Raw genomic sequence first — 20,664 nt, forward strand, 5'->3', positions numbered from 1 at the left:
GTGGAATGGTAGAGCGAGTGAGGGGGTGGAACCAGGCCATGGTGGGGTGCCAGGTGGGGATGCAGGGCTATGAGGCTAGGGCGCAAGTTGGGGCCCGATCTCCACAGGCCACCCTGAGGGACACCACCTGTGCATGAATTTGTGCACCGTGCCTCTAGTTGAATATATATTATTCTGGAACTGTTATCCTCTGAGTCAATTCTTCCCAATATTATCAATTTCTTTCCTGAAATTTGAACATGCCCACCACTTTGTTTTTTTTAAATATATTTTTATTGATTTCAGAGAGGAATGGAGAGGGAAAGAGAGATAGAACATCAATGATTAGAGAGAATCGTTGATTGGCTGCCTCCTGCACATCCCCTACTGGGGATTGAGCCAACAACCTGGGCAGTTGTCCTGACTGGGAATTGAACCTTGGCCTCCTGGGTCATAGGTTGACGGTTAACCATTGAGTCACTCCAGCTGGGCATGCCTACCACTCTGATTTCAGAGAGGAAGAAGGAGGGAGAGAGAGAGAGAGAGAGAGAGAGAGAGAGACATCAATGATGAGAGAGAATAACTAATTGGCTGCCTTCTGCATGCTCCCCACTAGGGATCCAGCCTGCAACCCGGACATATGCCCTTGAACAGAATCGAACCCGGGACCCTTCAGTCCGCAGGCCGACGCTCTATCCACTGAACCAAACCGGCTCGGGCTGCTCACCACTTTATTTATTTTTATTTTTTTTATTGTATTTATTTTAAAAATATTTTTATTTCTTTCAGAGAGGAAGGGAGAGTGAGAGAGAGACAGAAACATCAATGATGAGAGAGAATCATTGATTGGCTGCCTCCACTGGGGATGGAGCCCGCAACCGAGGCATGTACCCTTGACCAGAATTGAACCCAGGATTTCTCAGACCGCAGGCCGATGCTCTATCCACTGAGTCAAACCAGCTAGAGCTGCTCACCATTTTAAATAATGAATCTTACAGGTTGGTATAATAGCTTGATTTTAGAAGTATATCTTCAAAAAACATTTAATAATAAATGTACCCAATATAATTAATGTTTCCAGTAATTAAAATGTACTTGTTCTACAGAACCAAACAGAAAATTACACGAAAAGATTTAAAAAATTTTTTTTCAGGCTAAAGAAATCATCTAATCCATTTTAAAGAAATTTAATGTGGCCCTGGCCGGCTTGGCTCAGTGGATAGAGCGTCAGCCTGCGGACTGAAGGGTCCCAGGTTCGATTCCGGCCAAGGGCACATGCCTGGGTTGCAGGCTCGATCCCCAGTGGGGGGGGGGGTGTGCAGGAGGCAGCCGATCAATGATTCTCTCTCATCATTGATGTTTCTATCTCTCTCTCCTTCTCCCTTTCTCTCTGAAATCAATAAATATATTTAAAAAATAAATAAATAAAAATAAATATCATAATTAAAAAAAAGAAATTTAATGTGTCCTTTTTGTGAAGATTTTTAAAAATTATATAAGGAAACTAGCACAGAGCCAGGTGTGTAGCTACACAACACATTAGATCAGCGGTTCTCAACCTGTGGGTCGCGACCCCTTGTGGGGGTCAAATGACCCTTTCACAGGGGTCGCCTAAGATTATTGGAAAACACATAAATAATTACATATTGTTTTTGTGATTAATCACTATGCTTTAATTATGTTCAATTGGTAACAATGAAATTGGGGGTCATCACAACATGAAGAACTATAATATTATATTAAAGGGTTGTGGCATTGGGAAGGTTGAGAACCACTGCATTAGATCCTTCTGTTTTCTCTGGCTACTCAAAATTTTAAAGCAAGGAATGCGGGGGTGTTAACTAAATCTTTTGGTTTAAGGAACAAAATTTATTTTGCAAATAAGCGTTTTCATAAAATCCACATGCTTATTAAAATTCCTTCCATTCATCCCCAACCAAGGGTAATGTTCCATATAGTTGCCCCAGACTGACAATAAAAGGATTTATACCTAAAACATAAAAACATATCAGAGCTTTCAAAGATTAAAATACACAAATCTTCACCACCCAGCTTCCTCGCCTATACAGGGAACAATCAAGTTGTGAGAGCATTTATTATGAATGGACACATCAAACCTCGCAGGTGATAGACAGGAATCGTAAATGCTTGTTCCACATGACATCTTCTATTAACGTTTAATTCGTTTAGCAAACCATTCATCACTTTTATCTGCTGCCATTGCCTATAGAAACAGAATTAGAATATATTTTCTAAGTCCATAAAACAAAGCATATAGTTCACTCTGTACCTCATTGCATTGTCCATAATCAAGAAATTAACAATTGAAAAGTGTTGTTTAATTTGACAGAGGATGCTGACGAATACTGAGCAATTGCTTGTGGATTTTCACTTTGTAAAGGTCCTGCAGCCAGGAGTATGGCTCACTGACTAGACAGCAAGGGTCCAGCACACCAGGCCGTAACCAAAGGGTCATGTACCAATATTACACTCGTTGTGACTTATTAGCTAACTAGAAGCCCGGGTCACAAATTTGTGCACGGGTGGCGTCCCTTGGCCTGGTGGGCGATTAAGGCCTATGGAGGGGAAGGCGGGGGAAGAGGCGCCAGCCAGTAGGGGAAGGGGCCGTTGGAGGTTGGCCAGCAGAGGGGAGGGGCCAAGAGAGGTTGACAGGCCCTCCCCTCATTGGGCCGATGGGGGGGGGGGGGGAGGGGAGGAGCTGCGGGAGGTTGGCTGTGGGAGCACAATGACCACCTGGGGGAAGCTCCTGCATTGAGCGTCTGCCCCCTGGTGGTCAGTGGGTGTCAAAGCGACTGGTCACTTAGGGAGCAGAGTAGAAATAGAGGAGGGAAAAGAACTGGTTGTAAAAAAAAGAGCTGGTTGTAAAGCCTTAAAGATCTCTGTTCAAGCCCTTGTCCTGACACTGAATGTGTAATATTGGGTGACAGTATTTTGGAACCTCAGTTTCTTCATCTGAGAGAGAACTATCAACCTTGCAGATTGTGATAAGATTAGAGAGTATGTATAAAGCACTTAAGAATATGTCATGTGTCAAGAACATGTGAGATACTTAATAAATTGTAACTTTTATTTTTACATTATTAAAATAAGAATGGATTTGAAGTGAGATAAATTAAGTTATAGATATACTGAGTTTGAAATATCCATGGTGAAGAGGTTTCGATGGCTATAAATTTAGTCTGGACAAAAAAAAGCACTAAAAATAAAAAAAGGTTTACAAACTAGGCTTCCAACAAATCAACAAGAAAAAGATAAAACATTTTTTAAATGGATTTTATTCGGCCTTAAAAAAATAAGCAAATATTCAAGTAGAGAAGGGACATTCTAGGAAAATAAAAGTGTGAACAAAGACATATTTAGAGACTGGAGAATAGACTAAAATGGCTAACATGAAATAGATCAGAGGTGTGTCTTTCAAGTAGTTTGTCATGAAATTCAATGGATCATATTAATTGTTCTATATTTATACAGTCTGATTACACTAAAGCTAAACTTAAAAACACATAGGACAAACCAACTGTATAAAACTATTTTTAGAGGATCAGGGAAATTTTAATAAGAACTGGGTTTTAGGTGGCATAAAGGATACATTGTTGATTTTTTAAATGTGATGATGTCAATATGGTATACAGTGGGGCCCTGACTTACGAGTTTGATTTCTTTCCGAGACCGAGCTCGTTAAGGAGCTCATTAAGGAGCTCGTTAACTCAAATTACTCTATCAACTCAATGCAAAAAATCGGCCGAGAGACAGCTGCTATCTCAAAACACTCGTTAGTCGGGATACTCGTAAGTCAAGGCCCCACTGTATAAGAAAATTCCTGAATGTTTACTTCTTTTATATTGTCTTAAAAATGTGTAAAATACTGTGCTTGCTTCAGCAGCATATGTACCAAAATTGGACCGATACAGAGAAGATTAGCATGGTCCCTGTGCAAGAATGCCATGCAAATTCGTGAAGGATTTCATTTTCTTAATGTGTAAAATACTTAAGTATTCAGGCATGAAATGTCATGGTGTTTGAGATTTGCCTTCAATTTCTTCAGCAAAAATAAAAGGTGGGGTGGGAAAGAATGATGAAAAATTATGGTACAGAGCTGATGGGTGTCAGTCACATAGAGATTGTTGTACTCTATTGTGTATATTTGGAATTTTAAATCATGAAGTATTAAAAATAAATCTCCTATGGAGAGAAATGGACAAAAGAACATATAACTCACAAAAGAATACAAGCAAATGGCCAATAAGCATATGACAAGCTGCTCAACATCAGTAGTCATCAGGGGCATGTAAATTAAAATTACAATGATAAACCATTTTACATGTACTAATATAGCTACCACAAAAAAACAAAAAATACTAATGTTGGTGCGGTATATGACATGGTTAGAAGAGTATAAAGAGGTTCAATCATTCTGGATGACCGTTTGGCAGTTTCTTATAAAGTAAAAGCAATTCCATTCCTAGGTATTTATCCAAGGGAAATGAAGCCTATGTCTACAAGAAGATGTACATGAGGATGTTCACAGCAGCCTTCCTCATAAAAGATGAAAATTTGAAACAGCTCAAATATTTGTCATTTGAAGAATGGATAAACAAATAGTTATATTCATAAAACTGAATATCACTCAGCAATTTAAAAAAAGAATAAACTCCATGCAATTACATGGGAGAAATCTCAAAAATGTTGAGTGAAAAAAGCACAAAAGAATACTTTTACTGAATTACTCCATTTATATGAAGTCCAAGGACAAAACCTCTGGGAGGTGAGGGTGGGAACTAACTGGAACTGGGCATAAAAGAACTTCCTGCAGTGATGGAAGTACTCTATACTTTAGTAGTGGTTGCATGAGTATATATAACTGTCAAAACTCATTAAGTTGAACAGCAAATTTCTGTACATTTAAATTCTATGTATATTTTACCTCAGTAATAACAACAAGAAATACTTGTTTGGAGCTCAGAGGAGTAGGAACTAGAAGTTAGGAAGTCAGAGAAATGATGATGGCTGAAGCTCAGAGCAGAAGTAGTAGTAGGTAACTTCTACTCAGAGAAAAGAGAGAATGTAGAATGAGAATAAAGATAGCAAAGTGGGATCATGGGTAAAATCATTTTAGGATCAGATAGAGAGAGGTGCCTGTGCCTGAGGAGAAGCTGTCAGAGAGATGCGAAGATGGCAGGATCTCTAACACCAAAGGAGAAGCGAGCTCAAAAGAGGAGGAAGCTGGCCAGTGATATGAAAGTGCAAGGAGAGAGTCTAGCAAATTTGCTAACAGACAGGTTGCCTGAGAATCCATTTTCCTTTACGGTAAAATCTTAAGTGGTACATTTTCTACATATTTTCTACTTTAATTAACATTAACTGAGTGTCTGTTATTACGTCAGTAATATAGCAGGCTCTATAACCCACAAAACAATTCTTTGAGGTGGATAATCTTATTTTCTCAAATTTTTAGATAAGAAAACTTAAGTTTAGAGACTTTAAGTAAATTGCTTGAGGTCAGCCATCATCATTTCTCTGACTTCCTAATTTCTAATTGCTTGAGGTCAGCCATACAGTTATTAAGTGACAGAACCAGGAAAGATTGATTCATTCCTTTAATCATTTACTGAGCGCATACTACATACCAAGGATGTTAGATGCTGGGGTAGAACAATGAACAATTGCTTGGATGCTGCTAAAGAACTGTTTGAAGAGGATAGAACAGGAGCTGAATTAGGCAGGATGGAAGTCACTGACGAGATCAAAATGCACATGTCACTGAGTGACAGGAGTCCGTGTAGTACAGACTGAGGTGTGAATGGGAGGTGAGAAGTAGAAGTAGCGTATAGGCAGATTAAAAGAAAACCAGGAAAAGAAAAAAAAAAAGAAAGAAAAAAAGAAAACCAGGAGAGGTTATATAGGGTAAATAAAATATTTTCCAGAGATGGAAGGTACTGGAGCTTGAGAACAATTCACTAAAAAGGAAGAGACTGAATCTATAGAAGGAGAAGAGATGACCAAAAGAGCTAAGAAGGTGAGAGGGGATGGTGTCCAGGCATTTCCATTCACTGAGCAGGATAATCCCGTATGCAGCAGTGGTTCCCGAAGGCAGCCTGAGGTAGTGGGAAGGCACAAAAACTGCACCCAGATAAGAGTCACATGGTGGCAATGAAGACAGTTCCTGGATCAAAAGTCATCCCAAAGCAAAAGAACATGGTTCTCATAGTAAGAATGGTCCCTGTGGCTTTGGCCTTTCCCCACACACTTAATGCCACCTCCCTTGGGCTATTATCCTATAAATTAGAAATGACACTCACGTCATCCAACAATTGGTTTCCTGTTGGATCCATCTTAGAAAGTTCTCGAAATGCTTCATCCCCCACAAAGCAAATTTCATGTCCATCCTATACCAAAAAAGAAAACAGAAATTTGTCAAACAGACACCTCGGAAGAAAGCCCTGGTGAAGCCCGTCCCCTTCCTGAGTAATACTTACAGGGTCGGCCAGAATGACCACTTGCACTGTTGCTTTCCCGGGGGTATCCAGACTCACCAGGGGAGTCAGAATCTTCTGCTTCTCCCTTTTCATCAAGTCTTCTAAGTCAGGCAGCTTGAGGAAAACACAAAGAAAAAGTGGGCTAGGGATACTGCACCACTGTTCGGCCATGGTCCTTGTTGACCCTAGAGCAGTGGTTCTCAACCTTCCTAATGCCACAACCCTTTAATATAGTTCCTCATGTTGTGGTGACCCCTAACCATAAAATTACTTTCGTTGCTACTTCATAACTGTAATTTTGCTACTGTTATGAATCATAATGTAAATATCTGATATGCAGGATGTATTTTCATTGTTACAAATTGAACATAATTAAAGCATAGTGATTAATCACAAAAACAATATGTAATTATATATGTGTTTTCCGATGGTCTTAGGCGACCCCTGTGAAAGGGTTGTTCGACTCCCAAAGGGGTCTCGACCCACAGGTTGAGAACCGCTGCCCTAGAGGAATATCAGATCAACCAGAAGGAACCCGGGAGCCACTCGTCTGATTTTTGTTATCTCAGCTGCTTGAGGCAACTGTTGAAGCCATGATCAGAATGAACCTAAAGAATGGGAGGCCCAAGGTTCTCAGCAGTTGAACTAATTATCACAGAACTTAAATAAAAGATCTGGTACCAAACATTACCTCTTTTTGGGGACAAGAAAAGGCAATTCTTCCAAAAGCTGCTGCATGATCAACTGCACCCTTGATGCCCTGTAGCTCCAGCTTACACTGAAAAGAAGAAAGTAGGTTTGGTTTATTTTTCAGAACAGGTTGTGTGGCAAAAAAAATTTCACAGTACTAAAGGAATAAAGTAAAAATGAAGTCTCACTCCTACTCTCACTCCAGAGGCAACCAGTCAGCAGTTTCCTGTGTATATTTCTAGACACACAGCATCTTTTCTTTTTACACAAATGGTAGCATAATTTACACATTAATTCTGTTCCTTGTTTTTCTGCCATTAATGTTAACATATCAGCACATAAGGAATCACCTCAGTCTTTTTTGATAGCTGCATAGTAATCCAGCCTATGAATGAACGATAAATTATTGAACTATTCTGCTAATACATAGGACAATTATATTATTTCTTATATTTTGCTATTATAAACAATGCTGCAACAGATAACCTTGTACATAGTTCTTTGTGAACATGTCCGATAAGTATGTAAAATAAATTCCCAGTAATATGAAAGAGCAAGGAGAGAATCTAGCATATTTTCAACTGAGAGGTTGCCTGAGAGTCTATTTTCTTTTATTGTAAATAAAGGAATAGACCTACTGGGTTGAAGTGCAAGGACTAAATCATGCTCAAATGCTGGGTTACTTTTTAAAAGAAAAAGATAAGAATACCTATCATTACAGCATTAAATCTTGTCTATATCTCTTCAGATTCAGCAAATTCCACTTCGAAAAAATATATCCCCAAATATCTAGGTGGTGATGTTATCAGCAATTTCTTTCTTTTCTTTTTCTGTTTCTATATAAATATTAAATCATTATGAAGAAATTAAGGGAATAACCTTCATGTTAACCTCATTTATAAGCCAAACTCAAAGTAACAGATTATTTCTCTCCAAGATCACTCACCTGGTTATCAGCATAGCCAAGCAAAGCCCTTTGCTTCTCTTCATTTTTTTCATAAATTTTCATTCCCAGTAGATTAGACCAGTAGTTCAAGGACTTCTGAAGATCAGACACTGCTAGAGTTACTTTTAATACAGGATCTGTAGGGTAATAAAACAGTAGGAATGGATAGGTCAGTGTAATGGAATAGAACAGAAAGACCAAAGGGGGCTCAAGAATATATAAGAATTTAGTTTATTATAAAAAAGGGATTTTAAATCAGCACAAAAGGGCACATTATTCAAAGACTGGCTTCTCATTTAGTGGGAAAAAGTTACACCTTTAAACTAAATGAAAGAATGCATTCCTGATGGGTTAAAGAATTAAGTTTAACGAATGAAACCATAAAAATACTATAATAAATAATATCAGGTGATTATTTATACAATTTTGGAAGAAAGACTTTTCTTTAAAACCTGACACAAGATACAAAAACCATGAAGGAAAAATTGCTAGGTTAATTACATGAAATGGAAAATTCCTAGACAACAAAAGCAAAAAAAGAAAAAAAAAGAATTATAATCAAAATGAAAGAGTAAACAAGTAGGAAACATTTTTTTTTCTAAAATATAAGACAAAAAGTCCTTATTAGTTAAGTAATCTTTAAACATTAATAGGAAAAAGATGAATATCCTAGAAAAATAGGAATAAGGCACAGAACTAGCATGGTCAATGAACATATGAAAAAATATACAACCTCACAAATAAAGAAATGAGAATTCAAATAAAACACTGTTATCTAATTGGCAAATAGTTTTAAAAGTTCGCAGCACAGACTGTGATAGTGCAGGCGGGAAATCACAATCATATTATACTGGGGAGTGTAAACTAGTTCATTTCTGGGGAACAATTTGACAGAATATATCCAAAGCCTAAAAAATATACAGGGCTTTTAAGAGAACAACCCCATTTCAGCAATTAAAGAAGTAATTGTGGCCGAGCTAGTGTGGTTCAGACATTGAGTGTTGACCTATGACCCAGGTCATGGTTTGATTCCCGGTCAGGACACATGCCTGCGTTTCAGGCTCGTTCCCCAGTGGGCGGGGGGGCGAGGAGGGGGGATGCAGGAGGCAGCTGATCAATGATTCTCTTTCATAACTGAGGTTTCTGTCTCTCTCTCCCTGTCCCTTCTTCTCTAAAATCAATAAAAATTACAAACATAAAGAACTGTGTATGTATGAAGGGCTTTCATCACACAGGCATCCATCATAGTGTTCCTCATAACAAGGAAACGCTAGGGACAACATAAATATCCAACAAAAGAGAACTGTTTATCTTCCCATGATGCAATACAATGGAATCCTTATAATGAAATATGAATAAAGATATACATATTTAATTATATATTTTTTAACTTTTTTGTTGTTGTTGACACTAGCACAGATGTCTCCATTCCCCACCTCCATGCAGCCCCCACACCCCTTCCCCTCTAGCCATCACCACACTGTTTTCCGGGTCTATGGGTTATGCATATATTTATTTATTTTTAGTTTCTTTTTCATTTATTTATTTTTAAATAACAGACTGGCAAGCTATACTCTAAAATGTTAAAATCTATTTTGTTTTGCAAAAAGAGCAAAAGTTATATTAAAACACCATTACTGGAAACTTTTATATTGTAAAGTGACTTTCTCCAGAGCTGTTCCAAGTCTCCATCTGCCTATGATAAAGTCAATACATTGTCCTTCCGTTTCACTGCCTTGCCCTGGTTTGCTAGAACTGCAATGCCATGACCCGAGGCAAGGTGTTTCTCACAGGTCTCTCTGCCTGGCAGGCTGTTTTAGTTTCCCCATCCACTGAGAAATCAACAGATTCCAGCTGACTCCGAAGGGATGCAGGGGCAGGAATGGGAACTTAGTGGGTGAAACTACAGATAAGTGAGTGATTCAAAGGAAGGGTGGACACAGCTAGACTGACATTTACTATTTTACCCATCAGAAATTAATGCCCTGAAGGCTCTATCATTCTCAAGGAAAAACACATCTTAGGATTGTGGGGCTTGCCATTATCTTACATATTGAAACATCAAGATTAGGAGGGAAATGTACAGAGAAATAAGTGACACAAGTTGAGTTTTAAAGTTAGTATGTAAAGCAACAATCACCTATCAACAAAAATCATCATAAAAATCCCTTAAATCACTAGTGAAGTACAGAAATACCATCTCAGTGTGTCCCACCTCCCACAATGGAACGCGTCACTTTCTTCTGCTGAGCTCCAGGTGAAAAGCAAGTAGCATTCAACAAACAATCAGACTCAGTGTGAGGAGGCTCTGGGACTTGAGGCAGACCAATGGAGGAAAGAGGAATGTCCCCCATCTCAGGTCCACTTAGGCATGTATTCGCTGAGTGAAATGACAGGCAGAATTGCCCTTGCTATTCACCAGTATTTTTTAAAGAGCAGGTGGCAGACTTTGTAGGAATGTAATACACATATGAGGATGATGTCTGGGTCATAAATGAATAAATGAAGCACTTCATACAGTTTCTTTCCTGCTGCTCCCCGTGGAGGTCAGTGTGGGGGCGGCTCCTCACTTCCACTCCTCCCTCGATCACTGAGTACCAGCACTATAGTTTGCAAAACTGACCTTAGCTAGAGAATATGACTAACTGGTCTAAGGATAATCCTGTTTCTCCTACCAGTGATTGGTTCACAAGTGGGGATGTGAATGAAATCTGATAAGGAAGCCAGCCAGAGTGGCTAAGTAGTTGGGTCGACCTATGAACCAGGAGGTCACGGTTTGATTCCTGGTCATTCATGCCAGGTTTCGGGCTCAATCCCTGGTGTGGGGTATGCAGGAGATAGCCGATCAATGATTCTCATCATTGATGTTTCTCTCTCTCTCTCTCTCTCCCTTCCTCTCTGAAATCAATAAAAATATATTTTTAAAAATCTGACAAGGAAGTTTGCTGAAAGATTCTAGAAAAGTTTGGTCTGCTCTTAAAAGAGAACAGCAGAAGTCAGTCTCTTCCTCTCCTACCAGGAGAGAACATAGGAGCCTGTAGCTGTAACTGCTACTGGCAGCCACCCTACCACAAGGAGGGGAGCTGGCTCTGGGGCCAAGAGAATGAAGAGAGAGAAAATTTGGGTTCTCATTGCCTGTTTTTAATTTTATTGATTTTTTTTTTTTTTTTTTTTTTTTTACAGAGAGGAAGGGAGAGGGATAGAGAGTTAGAAACATCAATGAGAGAGAAAAACCGATTAGCTGCCTCCTGCACAATCGTTACTGGGGATGTGCCTGCAACCAAGGTATATGCCCCTGACCAGAATCGAACCTGGTACCCTTCAGTCCGCAGGCTGACTCTCTACCCACTGAGCCAAACCGGTTAGGGCTCATTACCATTTCTGAGCTGCTGAATCAATGAATGCTGAAATCTTCCCTACCTATAGAATGCTGGCTTTGTGAGCTAAAACAAATTTCTTATTGTTAAAGCTAGTTTGAGCCTAGCCGGTTTGGCTCAGTGGATAGAGCGTCAGCCTGCGGACTGAAGGGTCCCAGGTTCGATTCCGGTCAAAGGCATGTACCTTGGTTGCGGGCACATCCCCTGTAGGGAGTGCGCAAGCGGCAGCTGATCGATGTTTCTAACTCTCTATTCCTCTCCCTTCCTCTCTGTAAAAAAAGTCAATAAAACATATTTAAAAAAAAAAAAAAAAAGCTAGTTTGAATTGGGTTTTGTTTTTTGCAGCTGAAAGTATCTTAAATAGCTACATTACCAGTAGAACCAGTCCAGATCCCCTATAAAGATCTCATATAAGAATATAACTTTTCAGAGAACAAATAACAACACTGGCTTGAGAAAGACATGTCATGTTAATATAGAAAGGCTTCACAGGAGAAAGAAATCCAGCTCTCTCCTCCTTCCATCAAAGATGCCTTTAGACAGAGGCCTTTATAAATTACCTGACTGAGGTGGACTTTGATTCTGCAGATAGAACTTATATCCTCCTGGGGCCTCAGTTTCAAAAACACCTTCTGCAATTTCAGTGAGTGGCCACTTCAGCTTCCTGGCATTGCTCACAGCCTGGCTAGAAGCGACTGTGATACCCTATGACAAACAACAATATCATCCAAGTGTCGAATCACAAGAGACCTTTTATAATGAGACAAAACCCATCACCTTCTTATTGTGGATAAAAAAGAGGGTATGTACAAGTCCAGTGACTGAAAGTAACCTCACCGGGTTATCTGATCATAAATTTCTAACTGGGCAAGTCATGGTGGGTAGTCACACCCCAGGCCTACAACATCATTTTTAAAAATATGTATTCTTATTAATTTCAGAGAGGAAGGAAGAGGGAGAGATAGAAACATCAATGATGAAAGAGAATCACTGATTGGCTGCCTCCTGCACACCCCACACTGGGGATGGAGCCAACAACCAGGGCATACGCCCTGACTAGGAATTGACCATGATCTCCTGGTTCATAGGTGGACACTCAACCACTGAGCCACACCGGCCGGGCCAGCTTACTTCTTCAACCTCAACTCTACCCACTCCCTTCTTCACGCACTAAGCTGCAGTCAGACTGTGCTACTCATAGTTCTGAGTGACACCGTCTCTCTCCCCTCTGGGTGAGCACATGCTGAGAACACTCATCTCACCCTCCCATCCCAACTCCACTCACCTGGCTCAGAGGTCACCTCTGCAAAGCTTTTCCTAAACTCTCACTCTCCAGGAATAGGCTGGGAATTACTCCTATGTGTTCCCACATCCCCCAGTTCATATCCCAATTTAGCACTTATCACACTGTATTCTTGTCTCTTTACTTGTTTCCCCCACCAGGCAGGAAGCTCCTTGGGCCAGGGACTATGCTTTACCCTCTATTGCATCCTTAGGACCTAACAAGGTATAAGGCACAATAAATATCTGTTAATGAATAAGTTAGAGAGACATGAAGAGTGAAAAATAGAAAAACAAATGTATTAATATGCTGAATCTGAACAGTCCTTTTATTTATAAAGCACTTTCATAGACATTGGATTTTCATAAAAAACTTCCTTCTAGATAGCACTGTTATTTTAATGAGTTAACAGCGTTAATGAGATCAAATGACCAAAATAACATCTAGCATGAGGTTGATTTGCTCAGTAGATTCTGAATGAAAATTAGTTACTCCTATCATGCTATGTTTTGGTCCCAGTGGCATTCTATTTAGCACATAGTAACTGCTCAATAAATGGTGGATACTATTACTATAATAAGTGCATAATAATTTGAATTCCTGAATGAATGAATGTATTCTCTTTATCCTCAAAACCTTTTCAGATTTTTCCCTGACTGGGATTGGCTGTAATAGCCCAGACCAGTATTAATAGTCCACTACAGAGAAAATATTTCTCTGAATGGTGATCAGGACCTGACCAGACCAATGACTCTGGCCCTTTACCTCTTGAGGTTCACTCATTCCTCTAGAGGTGTTTTTTCTCCTTCAAAGCTGTCTCTAAGTCTTGAGTTTGATTCCAAAATGCAGGGAGAACACATTTCATCCTGAAGCCAGGGTTATCCAAGTGGTTTTGTTTTAAATAGAAATCATAAAACTAATCACTAAACTACACCCACAGGCCATTAATTCAGCAGTCATCATAACCTAAGCTGCATAAGTGATCTCAACCACTGGCATGGCTCAATGGTTAGAGCGTCAGCCTGCACACCAAAGGGTCTTGGGTTTGATTCCCAGTCAAGAGCATGTAGCTGGGTTGTGGGTTCGCTCCCCACCCTGGGTTGGTGCATGCAGGAGGCAACCAATGGATGTATTTCTCTCCTATTAATGTTTCTCTCTCTGCGTCCCTCCTCCCTCCCTTTCACTCTCTCTGAAAAAGCAATGGAAAAAATATTCTCAGGTGAGGATTAACAACAAAAAAGGTATAGCCAAAAGTCTAGAACAAAATGATATTTACCTTAAAGTCATTGCCAAGCTTGTAGTCTTTGATGCCATAATTGTAAGTCAGTTCTGCAACAAAATGATCATCCTCAGGTCCAAATCCCACCATTGTTTTACTCCATTTCCCATCATAAGGCCTAGAAAAATAGAAGCAAATGAACCCAGTGGCCTTAGACAAAACCTGCCTCAGGCCTCCCTCAAAGAACTATTGGGACAGAGGGGGGCACGTCCCTTCTGGTCCTCTAAGTACCCATGAGGATGAGATGACCTCAGCTGGTGCGAAGAGCAACTGAGAACAGTGCTCATGGGCCCCATCACCAAAGGTTCTGAAGACCATCCGTTTAGCACTTACTTGAGGAAGAGGTTCATTTACCTTCTCTTTAAAGGAGGGGACAGAATCTTATAAAGGCTGACCTTAATTTATTTTTTTGGATTTCCATCAATAAGCCACCAAAACTTGGAATTTTCACTTGCCCTGGCTACTAAGCTTAAGAGATGCTCGATAAGACATTGTTTCACCCACAGCACATAAATATTTATTTGTGTTCTTGAAGTTACCCAATTTACTGCCTCCTTAATTTTCTCCTCTGCCTTATACTCACTTTGAGAAACTGCTTTCTGTTCTCCAGGGGTATTCAGAGCCTAGAGGAAATTTTAAGAAAAAAGGTGTCATACCCATTACAGGTAGCTTTACAGCCTTCTTCAAATTCCTCATGCCGCAGAACCTGGTAAGGGAATTAGAAAAAACTGTCAGTTTTACTAGTATTACATACAGCACATTAAGCACAAAACTAAAATAATCAAAACACAGACATTTTCATTTGTAAGCTTTACTTGTAAAACAATTAGAACATGATAAGCTTTCTATCTTTCTCAGGCTAGAAGTAGGAGAGGTGAGGAAGAACCAGAGCCAGGTAACCAAGCAAAGCTGTGAAATCTGTTTAGCCTGGGAAGCAGTGCTATACAGCTGTGTGTTTTTTCAGTGGCCTTCGGCATTAGGAAAGTCTGGTTTGGAATTCTGAGCATCACTTAGCAGTTGTGTAACCATACCTAAGACTGTTGCTTAAGATTGGGGTCTTCAAATATTTTGTGAAAGTGGGTCATTTATTAAAGCACAGAACCTGGTACACAGTAGGTGTTAGTGTCTATTTTCCTTTCTGATTCTCACTGCTATTGCTCCAGTTCAAGTTCCCATCACGTCACTTACAGACTACTTATTGATCTCCTTCCTTAATACCTCTGTGGACCAAAAAAAAAAGAGGGAGGGGGACTCTATAACAAATCTGACAAATCCAGTCAAGGTGATCTGATCACAAATTTCTACCTGGGCAGGCTATGGTGGGTAGTCCTGTCCCAGGCACATAACATCTTTAATAAAATGTTTATCTTTGCCTTAAGCAAGCCCTGCCCATTTTTCTGTGCATCTAGGTTAACACACTTTCGAAATGCCTCTTTATTCTTTCATACCCTTCAGAAACATGACCACCCTGGAGAGCCCATGCCTCATTCGACATGCTTGCACCTTGCTTTCTCCCATCTTCAATTGATTCCAAATGTATAAGAGAAACTGCAAAACTGTCACTCTCTGCCCTAACCTGTTTGGCTCAGTGGATAGAGCGTCGGCCTGCAGACTCAAGGGTCCCAGGTTCAATTCCGGTCAAGGGCATGTACCTTGGTTGCGGGCACATCCCCAGTAGGGGGTGTGCAGGAGGCAGCTGATCGATGTTTCTCTCTCATTGATGTTGCTAACTCTCTATCCCTCTCCCTTCCTTCCTCTCTGTAAAAAAATCAATAAAATATATTTTTTTAAAAAAAACAAAAAAACTGTCACTTTCTGGAGCATTTGAGATCCTCCTTCCCAGCACTGTGTCAGTTTGGCTCAAATAAACTCTCTTTTTAAAAAAAATGTTTTTATTGATTTTAAAGAGAGGAAGAGTGAGGGAGAGAAAATAATGATGAGGAACTAACTGACAGGCTGCCTCCTGCATGCCTACCATTGGGGACCGAACCTGTAACCTGGCATGTGCCCTGACCAGGAAACTTCTGGTGATCTCCTGGCTCATAGGTTGACACTCAACCACTGAGCCATGCTGGCTGGGCTCAAATAAACTTTTTTTTTAAATAAATCTTTATTGTTCAGATTATTACAGTTGTTCCTCTTTTTTCCCCCCATAGCTCCCCTTCACCGGGTTCCCACTCCACCCCATGCCCTTACCCCGCCTCCCCATTGTCCTTGTCCATAGGTGTAAGATTTTTGTCCAATCTCTTCCTGTACCCCCTACACCCCTTTCCCCCTGAGAATTGTCAGTCCACTCCCTTTTTTTTTTCTTTAAAATATATGTTATTGATTTTTTACAGAGAAGAGGGAGAGGGATAGAGAATTAGAAACATTGATGAGGGAGAAACATTGATCAGCTGCCTCCTGCACACTCCCTACTGGGGATGTGCCCGCAACCAAGATACATGCCCTTGACCGGAATCGAACCTGGGACCCTTGAGTCCGCAGGCTGACGCTCTATCCACTGAGCCAAACTGGTTAGGGCTCCACTCCCTTTCTATGCCCCTGATTCTATTATATTCACCAGTTTATTCTATTCTTCAGATTTTTTATTCACTTGATTTTTAGATTTATTTGTTGATAGATATGTATTTGTTGTCACTTTGATGTTTATAATTTTTATCTTTACCTTTTTCTTCCCCTTCTTAAAGAATACCCTTTAGCATTTCATATAATACTGGTTTGGTGGTGATGAACTCCTTTAGCTTTTTCTTGTCTGTGAAGCTCTTTATCTGACCTTCAATTCTGAATGATAGCTTTGCTGGGTAGAGTAATCTTGGTTGCAGGTTCTTGCTATTCATCACTTTGTATATTTCTTGCCCCTCCCTTCTGGCCTGCACAGTTTCTGTAGAGAAATCAGCTGACAGTCATATGGGTACTCCCTTGTAGGTAACTGTTTTTCTCTTGCTGCTTTTAAGATTCTCTCTTTGTCTTTTGCCCTTGGCATTTTAATTATGATGTATCTTGGTGTAGTCCTCTTTGGATTCACCTTGTTTGGGGTTCTCTGCGCTTCCTGGATTTGTAAGTCTATTACTTTCACCAGAGGGGAAGTTTTCTGTCGTTATTTCTTCAAATAGGTTTTTAATATCTTGCTCTCTCTCTTCTTCTGGCACCCCCCATAACTTGGATGTTGGTACACTTTAAGTTGTCCCAGAGGCTCCTTACACTATCTTCATATTTTTGGATTCTTTTTTCTTTTCCAGTTGGGTTTATTTTTTGTTTTTGTTTTTGTTTTGTTTTTGCTTCTTCGTATTTCAAATCTCTGACTTGATTCTTGGGATCCTCTCGTCTGCTGTTAGATCTCTGTATATTATTCTTTATTTCAGTCAGTGTATGCTTAATTTCTGATTGGTCCTTTTTCATATCCTTGAGGGTCTCACTAAATTTCTCAGAGGTTTCTAGAAGATTCTTTAGTAACCTTATAACTGTGGTTTTGAACTCTATATCCAATATTTTGCTTTCCTCCATTTCTTTCATTTGTGACTTGTTTCTTTGTCTCTGCATTTTGGCTGCTTCCCTATGTTTGTTTCTAGGTACTGAGTAGCTGCTAAGTCTCCTTGAGTTGATAGAGTGGCCTTGTGTGGTAGGTGTCCTATAGGGCCCAGTGGCTCAGCCTCCCCAGTCACCTGAGGTGGACACTCTTAGTGCACCCCTTTATGGGATGTTTGCACAGTCTTATTGTAGTTAACCCTTGATTGCTGTTGGTATCACTGGGAGGAACTGACCTCCAGGCCAACTGGCTTTGGTGACCAGCTGTGTCTACACTGGAAGACCTGTTGCATAGGAGACACCCTTATGGGGCAGGACTTGCTTCAGTAGGGCTTTGGTGCTCACTGAGTCTGCCCCTTGAGTGTGTCTCTTATGGATGTGAAGAGTTGTAATCCGTTATCATCTCCAAGGAGGTGCAAGGTCAGCCACTGTCTGGGGCCACCCAGTAGGAGCTACAGAGACATCTGCAGATTCCTCCTCTTTGTATGGAGTTTGGAAGTGCCCAGCTGTGATGCAAGGCTGCAGCTGCTACCAGGTATTGGGCCTTCCTTTGGAATCTCTGGGGCTCTCTGACCCAGCTGCAGTTTGTTTTAGGCGAAAAGACAGGCAATTCATATGCAAAAGCCAATGCGAACAGCTTGGGTGGGGTTTAAATTGGGTGGGGCAGGGTCTCTGGGAATCACCAGTTCAGAGCAAACAGCAATGGCTTGCTTCCCTGAACCGGAGAAGTCCCTGGTTCTCCGACCTGCGCACCCGTGCAGGAACAATGATTACTTCGAGCACCTCTAAGAGTAAGCCGCCCTCACATTCCTGTCCCAATGCCAGATAGTCCAGTTTTTTCCCGTATGTGTCTGGGTTTCCTAGATTCTCGCCTGTAACTGGAATTCAGGGCAAGCGGGAGCTTGAATCTCCCTCTGGGTTTAAAGAACAGCACATCCAGGTGTCAGCATTTTCTGCACCTCCACACCTCTTACCAGTCTCAACGCGCTTTCTTCACCTGTCTAGTTGTAGAATTTCCACTCAGCCAGCTTTCCCGCGGTTCTGGGTGGTAGTTGTTCTGCCGTTTAGTTGTAATTTTGGTGTGGTTGTGAGAGGCAGCAAGTATAAGTGATGACCTATACCGCCATCTTCTCCCTCTCTCAAATAAACTCTTATAATAAAAATTCTCTACAAATTTGGACATTTCTTACATCGACAGCGCCATAAATTAGGTCTCTAGACCTGGCCGGCATTGCTCACTGGTTAGAGTGTCACCCTGCACACCAAAGGGTCGAGGGTTCGATTCTGCATCAAGGGCACATACTTGGGTTACAGGTTCAATCCCCACCTCGGTCGGGGCACATGCGGGATGCAACCAATCGATGTGTCTCTCTCACATAAGTGTTTCTCTTTCTTTCTCCCCCTCCCTTCCACTCTCTCTGAAAAAGCAATAAAAAAAATGTCCTCAGGCATAAATGTCCTGGGGCATAAAGTCTAATACTTAGCATAGAATTCAACATACAATCAGAAGGAGTACCAACCTATTTGTACTGAGATCCTATCTCCTCAACTTCAAATAAGTAATTGTGTCTAAAGGCATGTAAAACTAGCCCTAGCTGGTTTGGCTCAATGGATAGAGCGTCAGCCTGCTGACTGAAGGGTCCAGGGTTCACTTTCAGCCAACGACACATGCCTGGGTTGCGGCTCGGTCCCCAGCGGGGGGTGTGCAGGAGGCAGCCAATGAATGATTCTCTCTCATCATTGATGTTTCTCTCTCCCTCTCCCTTCCTCTCTAAAGTCAATAAAATATATTAAAATAAATAAATAAATAAATAAATAAAGGCATGTAAAACTAGTGGTGCTTCCCGAACATTCCTTATATCTGTACTGGCTCTTTAGTAGGGTACTACCCCGTGGGGTCTGTGGTAATCCTATCTTTAGACTTCAACTCAAATGCAAAGTCCCTGTGAATTATCTCTTGACCACTCCAGGGTGGAGTTCAGTCTCTCTTTCTCGCTGACACTTACACAATAAAGGCCAGTTTTTAGTTTCCTACCACATCGAACTTCTACTTCCCTTACTGTTAGTTATGCACAAATTCCCATCCTCACCCCACCCCAGGCCAGCTTTAACTGAGGACAGATATACAGAGTCATTTTCATCTGCTCCCAAACCTCAACACAGTCCTGAGAAACTGGACAATATACTAGAACCTGCACCCCGCGTCCTCTGCACGCTCTACATTAAACTGCACCTTGTACCTCTCGGGTCCTTGCTTATCAGGAGCTCCCCAGCAGCTTCCACCTGCGTGCCACCCAGTGACCCGCAGGAGCATAACCGCCCAGGGCCGCAGAGGTGCGGGGTGTTGGAGAGGAGACGGGGTTTGACTTCACACTTACATCGGGGCTGCTGAAAGGAGAGTGGGCGCATCCACCCAGACCCCAAGAGTCCAAAGGAGAACACCCCAGCCCCCCGGAGAGAAACAGAGCTCTGACTATGCGGACGATCTCAGCCGAAAGGCTCCAAACCCGGAGACTGGGTGACGGTCAGCCGGAACTTGAGCTCTGTCTCCCACCAGGCGGGACGCTCCACAAGGCCCGGAGCGCGGTACACGTTTGTGAATGAATTTAAATGAAAGAACGTGTGCGGGCACGTCGTCGGCAACAGATAAAATGCGGGGCCCCGTTCAAAGGCCATAACCCAAGCAGGGCTTCTTGAGGCTGGAGACCCGACGGGGCTAAGGGGAAGGCCGGGGCTAAGGTCGGACACCGAGTAGGGCTGACCCCCGCGTCCTTCCTCTCGGACAGGTGAGGCTCAGCCGACCGCGGCCCCTCACGCCCCCCGCGCGCCCCCCACGCCCACCCCACGCCCCCCGCGCGCCAGCCCCTCTCGCCCGCGTCTGCACCTTCATGCCCAGGACATCACGAAAGAAACGCGCCGTCTGGAAGCGGTTTCCCACTTTGAAGACGAAGTGCAGAGCTCGGCGCGTCTCCATGTCCAGCAGCGCTACACACCCGTCCCGCACACTGTGCTGCTCGCCCGCAGAGCCGCTCCGCCCCCCAGACGACGCGGACGGCGCGGTGACGTCATCGCGCGCCGCGGGCGCA

The 20,664-nt window shown here is 41.7% G+C and overlaps 1 protein-coding gene across 2 annotated transcripts; it reads right to left on the reverse strand.

The window, feature by feature from the left end:
* Positions 1–262: 262 nt before the first annotated feature.
* Positions 263–20,612, reverse strand: GLOD4 (glyoxalase domain containing 4). 2 transcript variants are annotated; one of them, XR_013996983.1, is made up of 10 exons: positions 20,463–20,612; positions 14,707–14,756; positions 14,048–14,168; positions 12,050–12,194; positions 8,113–8,249; positions 7,168–7,254; positions 6,477–6,590; positions 6,300–6,386; positions 2,097–2,203; positions 263–483 (listed from the first exon to the last, which is right to left on the reverse strand). XR_013996983.1 is itself a non-coding variant. In XM_081109956.1 (9 exons), the coding sequence occupies exons 1-9, from the start codon at positions 20,550–20,552 to the stop codon at positions 2,150–2,152; spliced, it is 885 nt and encodes a 294-aa protein (XP_080966082.1). In that variant the 5' UTR covers positions 20,553–20,612; the 3' UTR covers positions 1,425–2,149. The 2 variants fall into 2 exon arrangements, 1 of the variants encoding a protein (XP_080966082.1); XM_081109956.1 differs by lacking the exon at positions 263–483 and having other exon boundaries at positions 1,425–2,203.
* Positions 20,613–20,664: the final 52 nt, after the last annotated feature.

This window comes from Myotis nattereri, assembly GCF_964212035.1.
Source record: "Myotis nattereri genome assembly, chromosome: 16".
NCBI classification, from domain to species: Eukaryota; Metazoa; Chordata; class Mammalia; order Chiroptera; family Vespertilionidae; genus Myotis; species Myotis nattereri.

Bases quoted from the DNA above. Each gene is read 5' to 3' on its own strand.
- GLOD4 (XM_081109956.1), bottom strand. From the start codon at position 20,552: ATGGAGACGCGCCGAGCTCTGCACTTCGTCTTCAAAGTGGGAAACCGC. The intron at 12,195-14,047 runs GTAAATATCATT...TGTTTGTCATAG, and splicing joins AGCTTGGCAATGACTTTAAG to GGTATCACAGTCGCTTCTAG. The intron at 6,387-6,476 runs GTAAGTATTACT...TTTTTGGTATAG, and splicing joins TGGTCATTCTGGCCGACCCT to GATGGACATGAAATTTGCTT.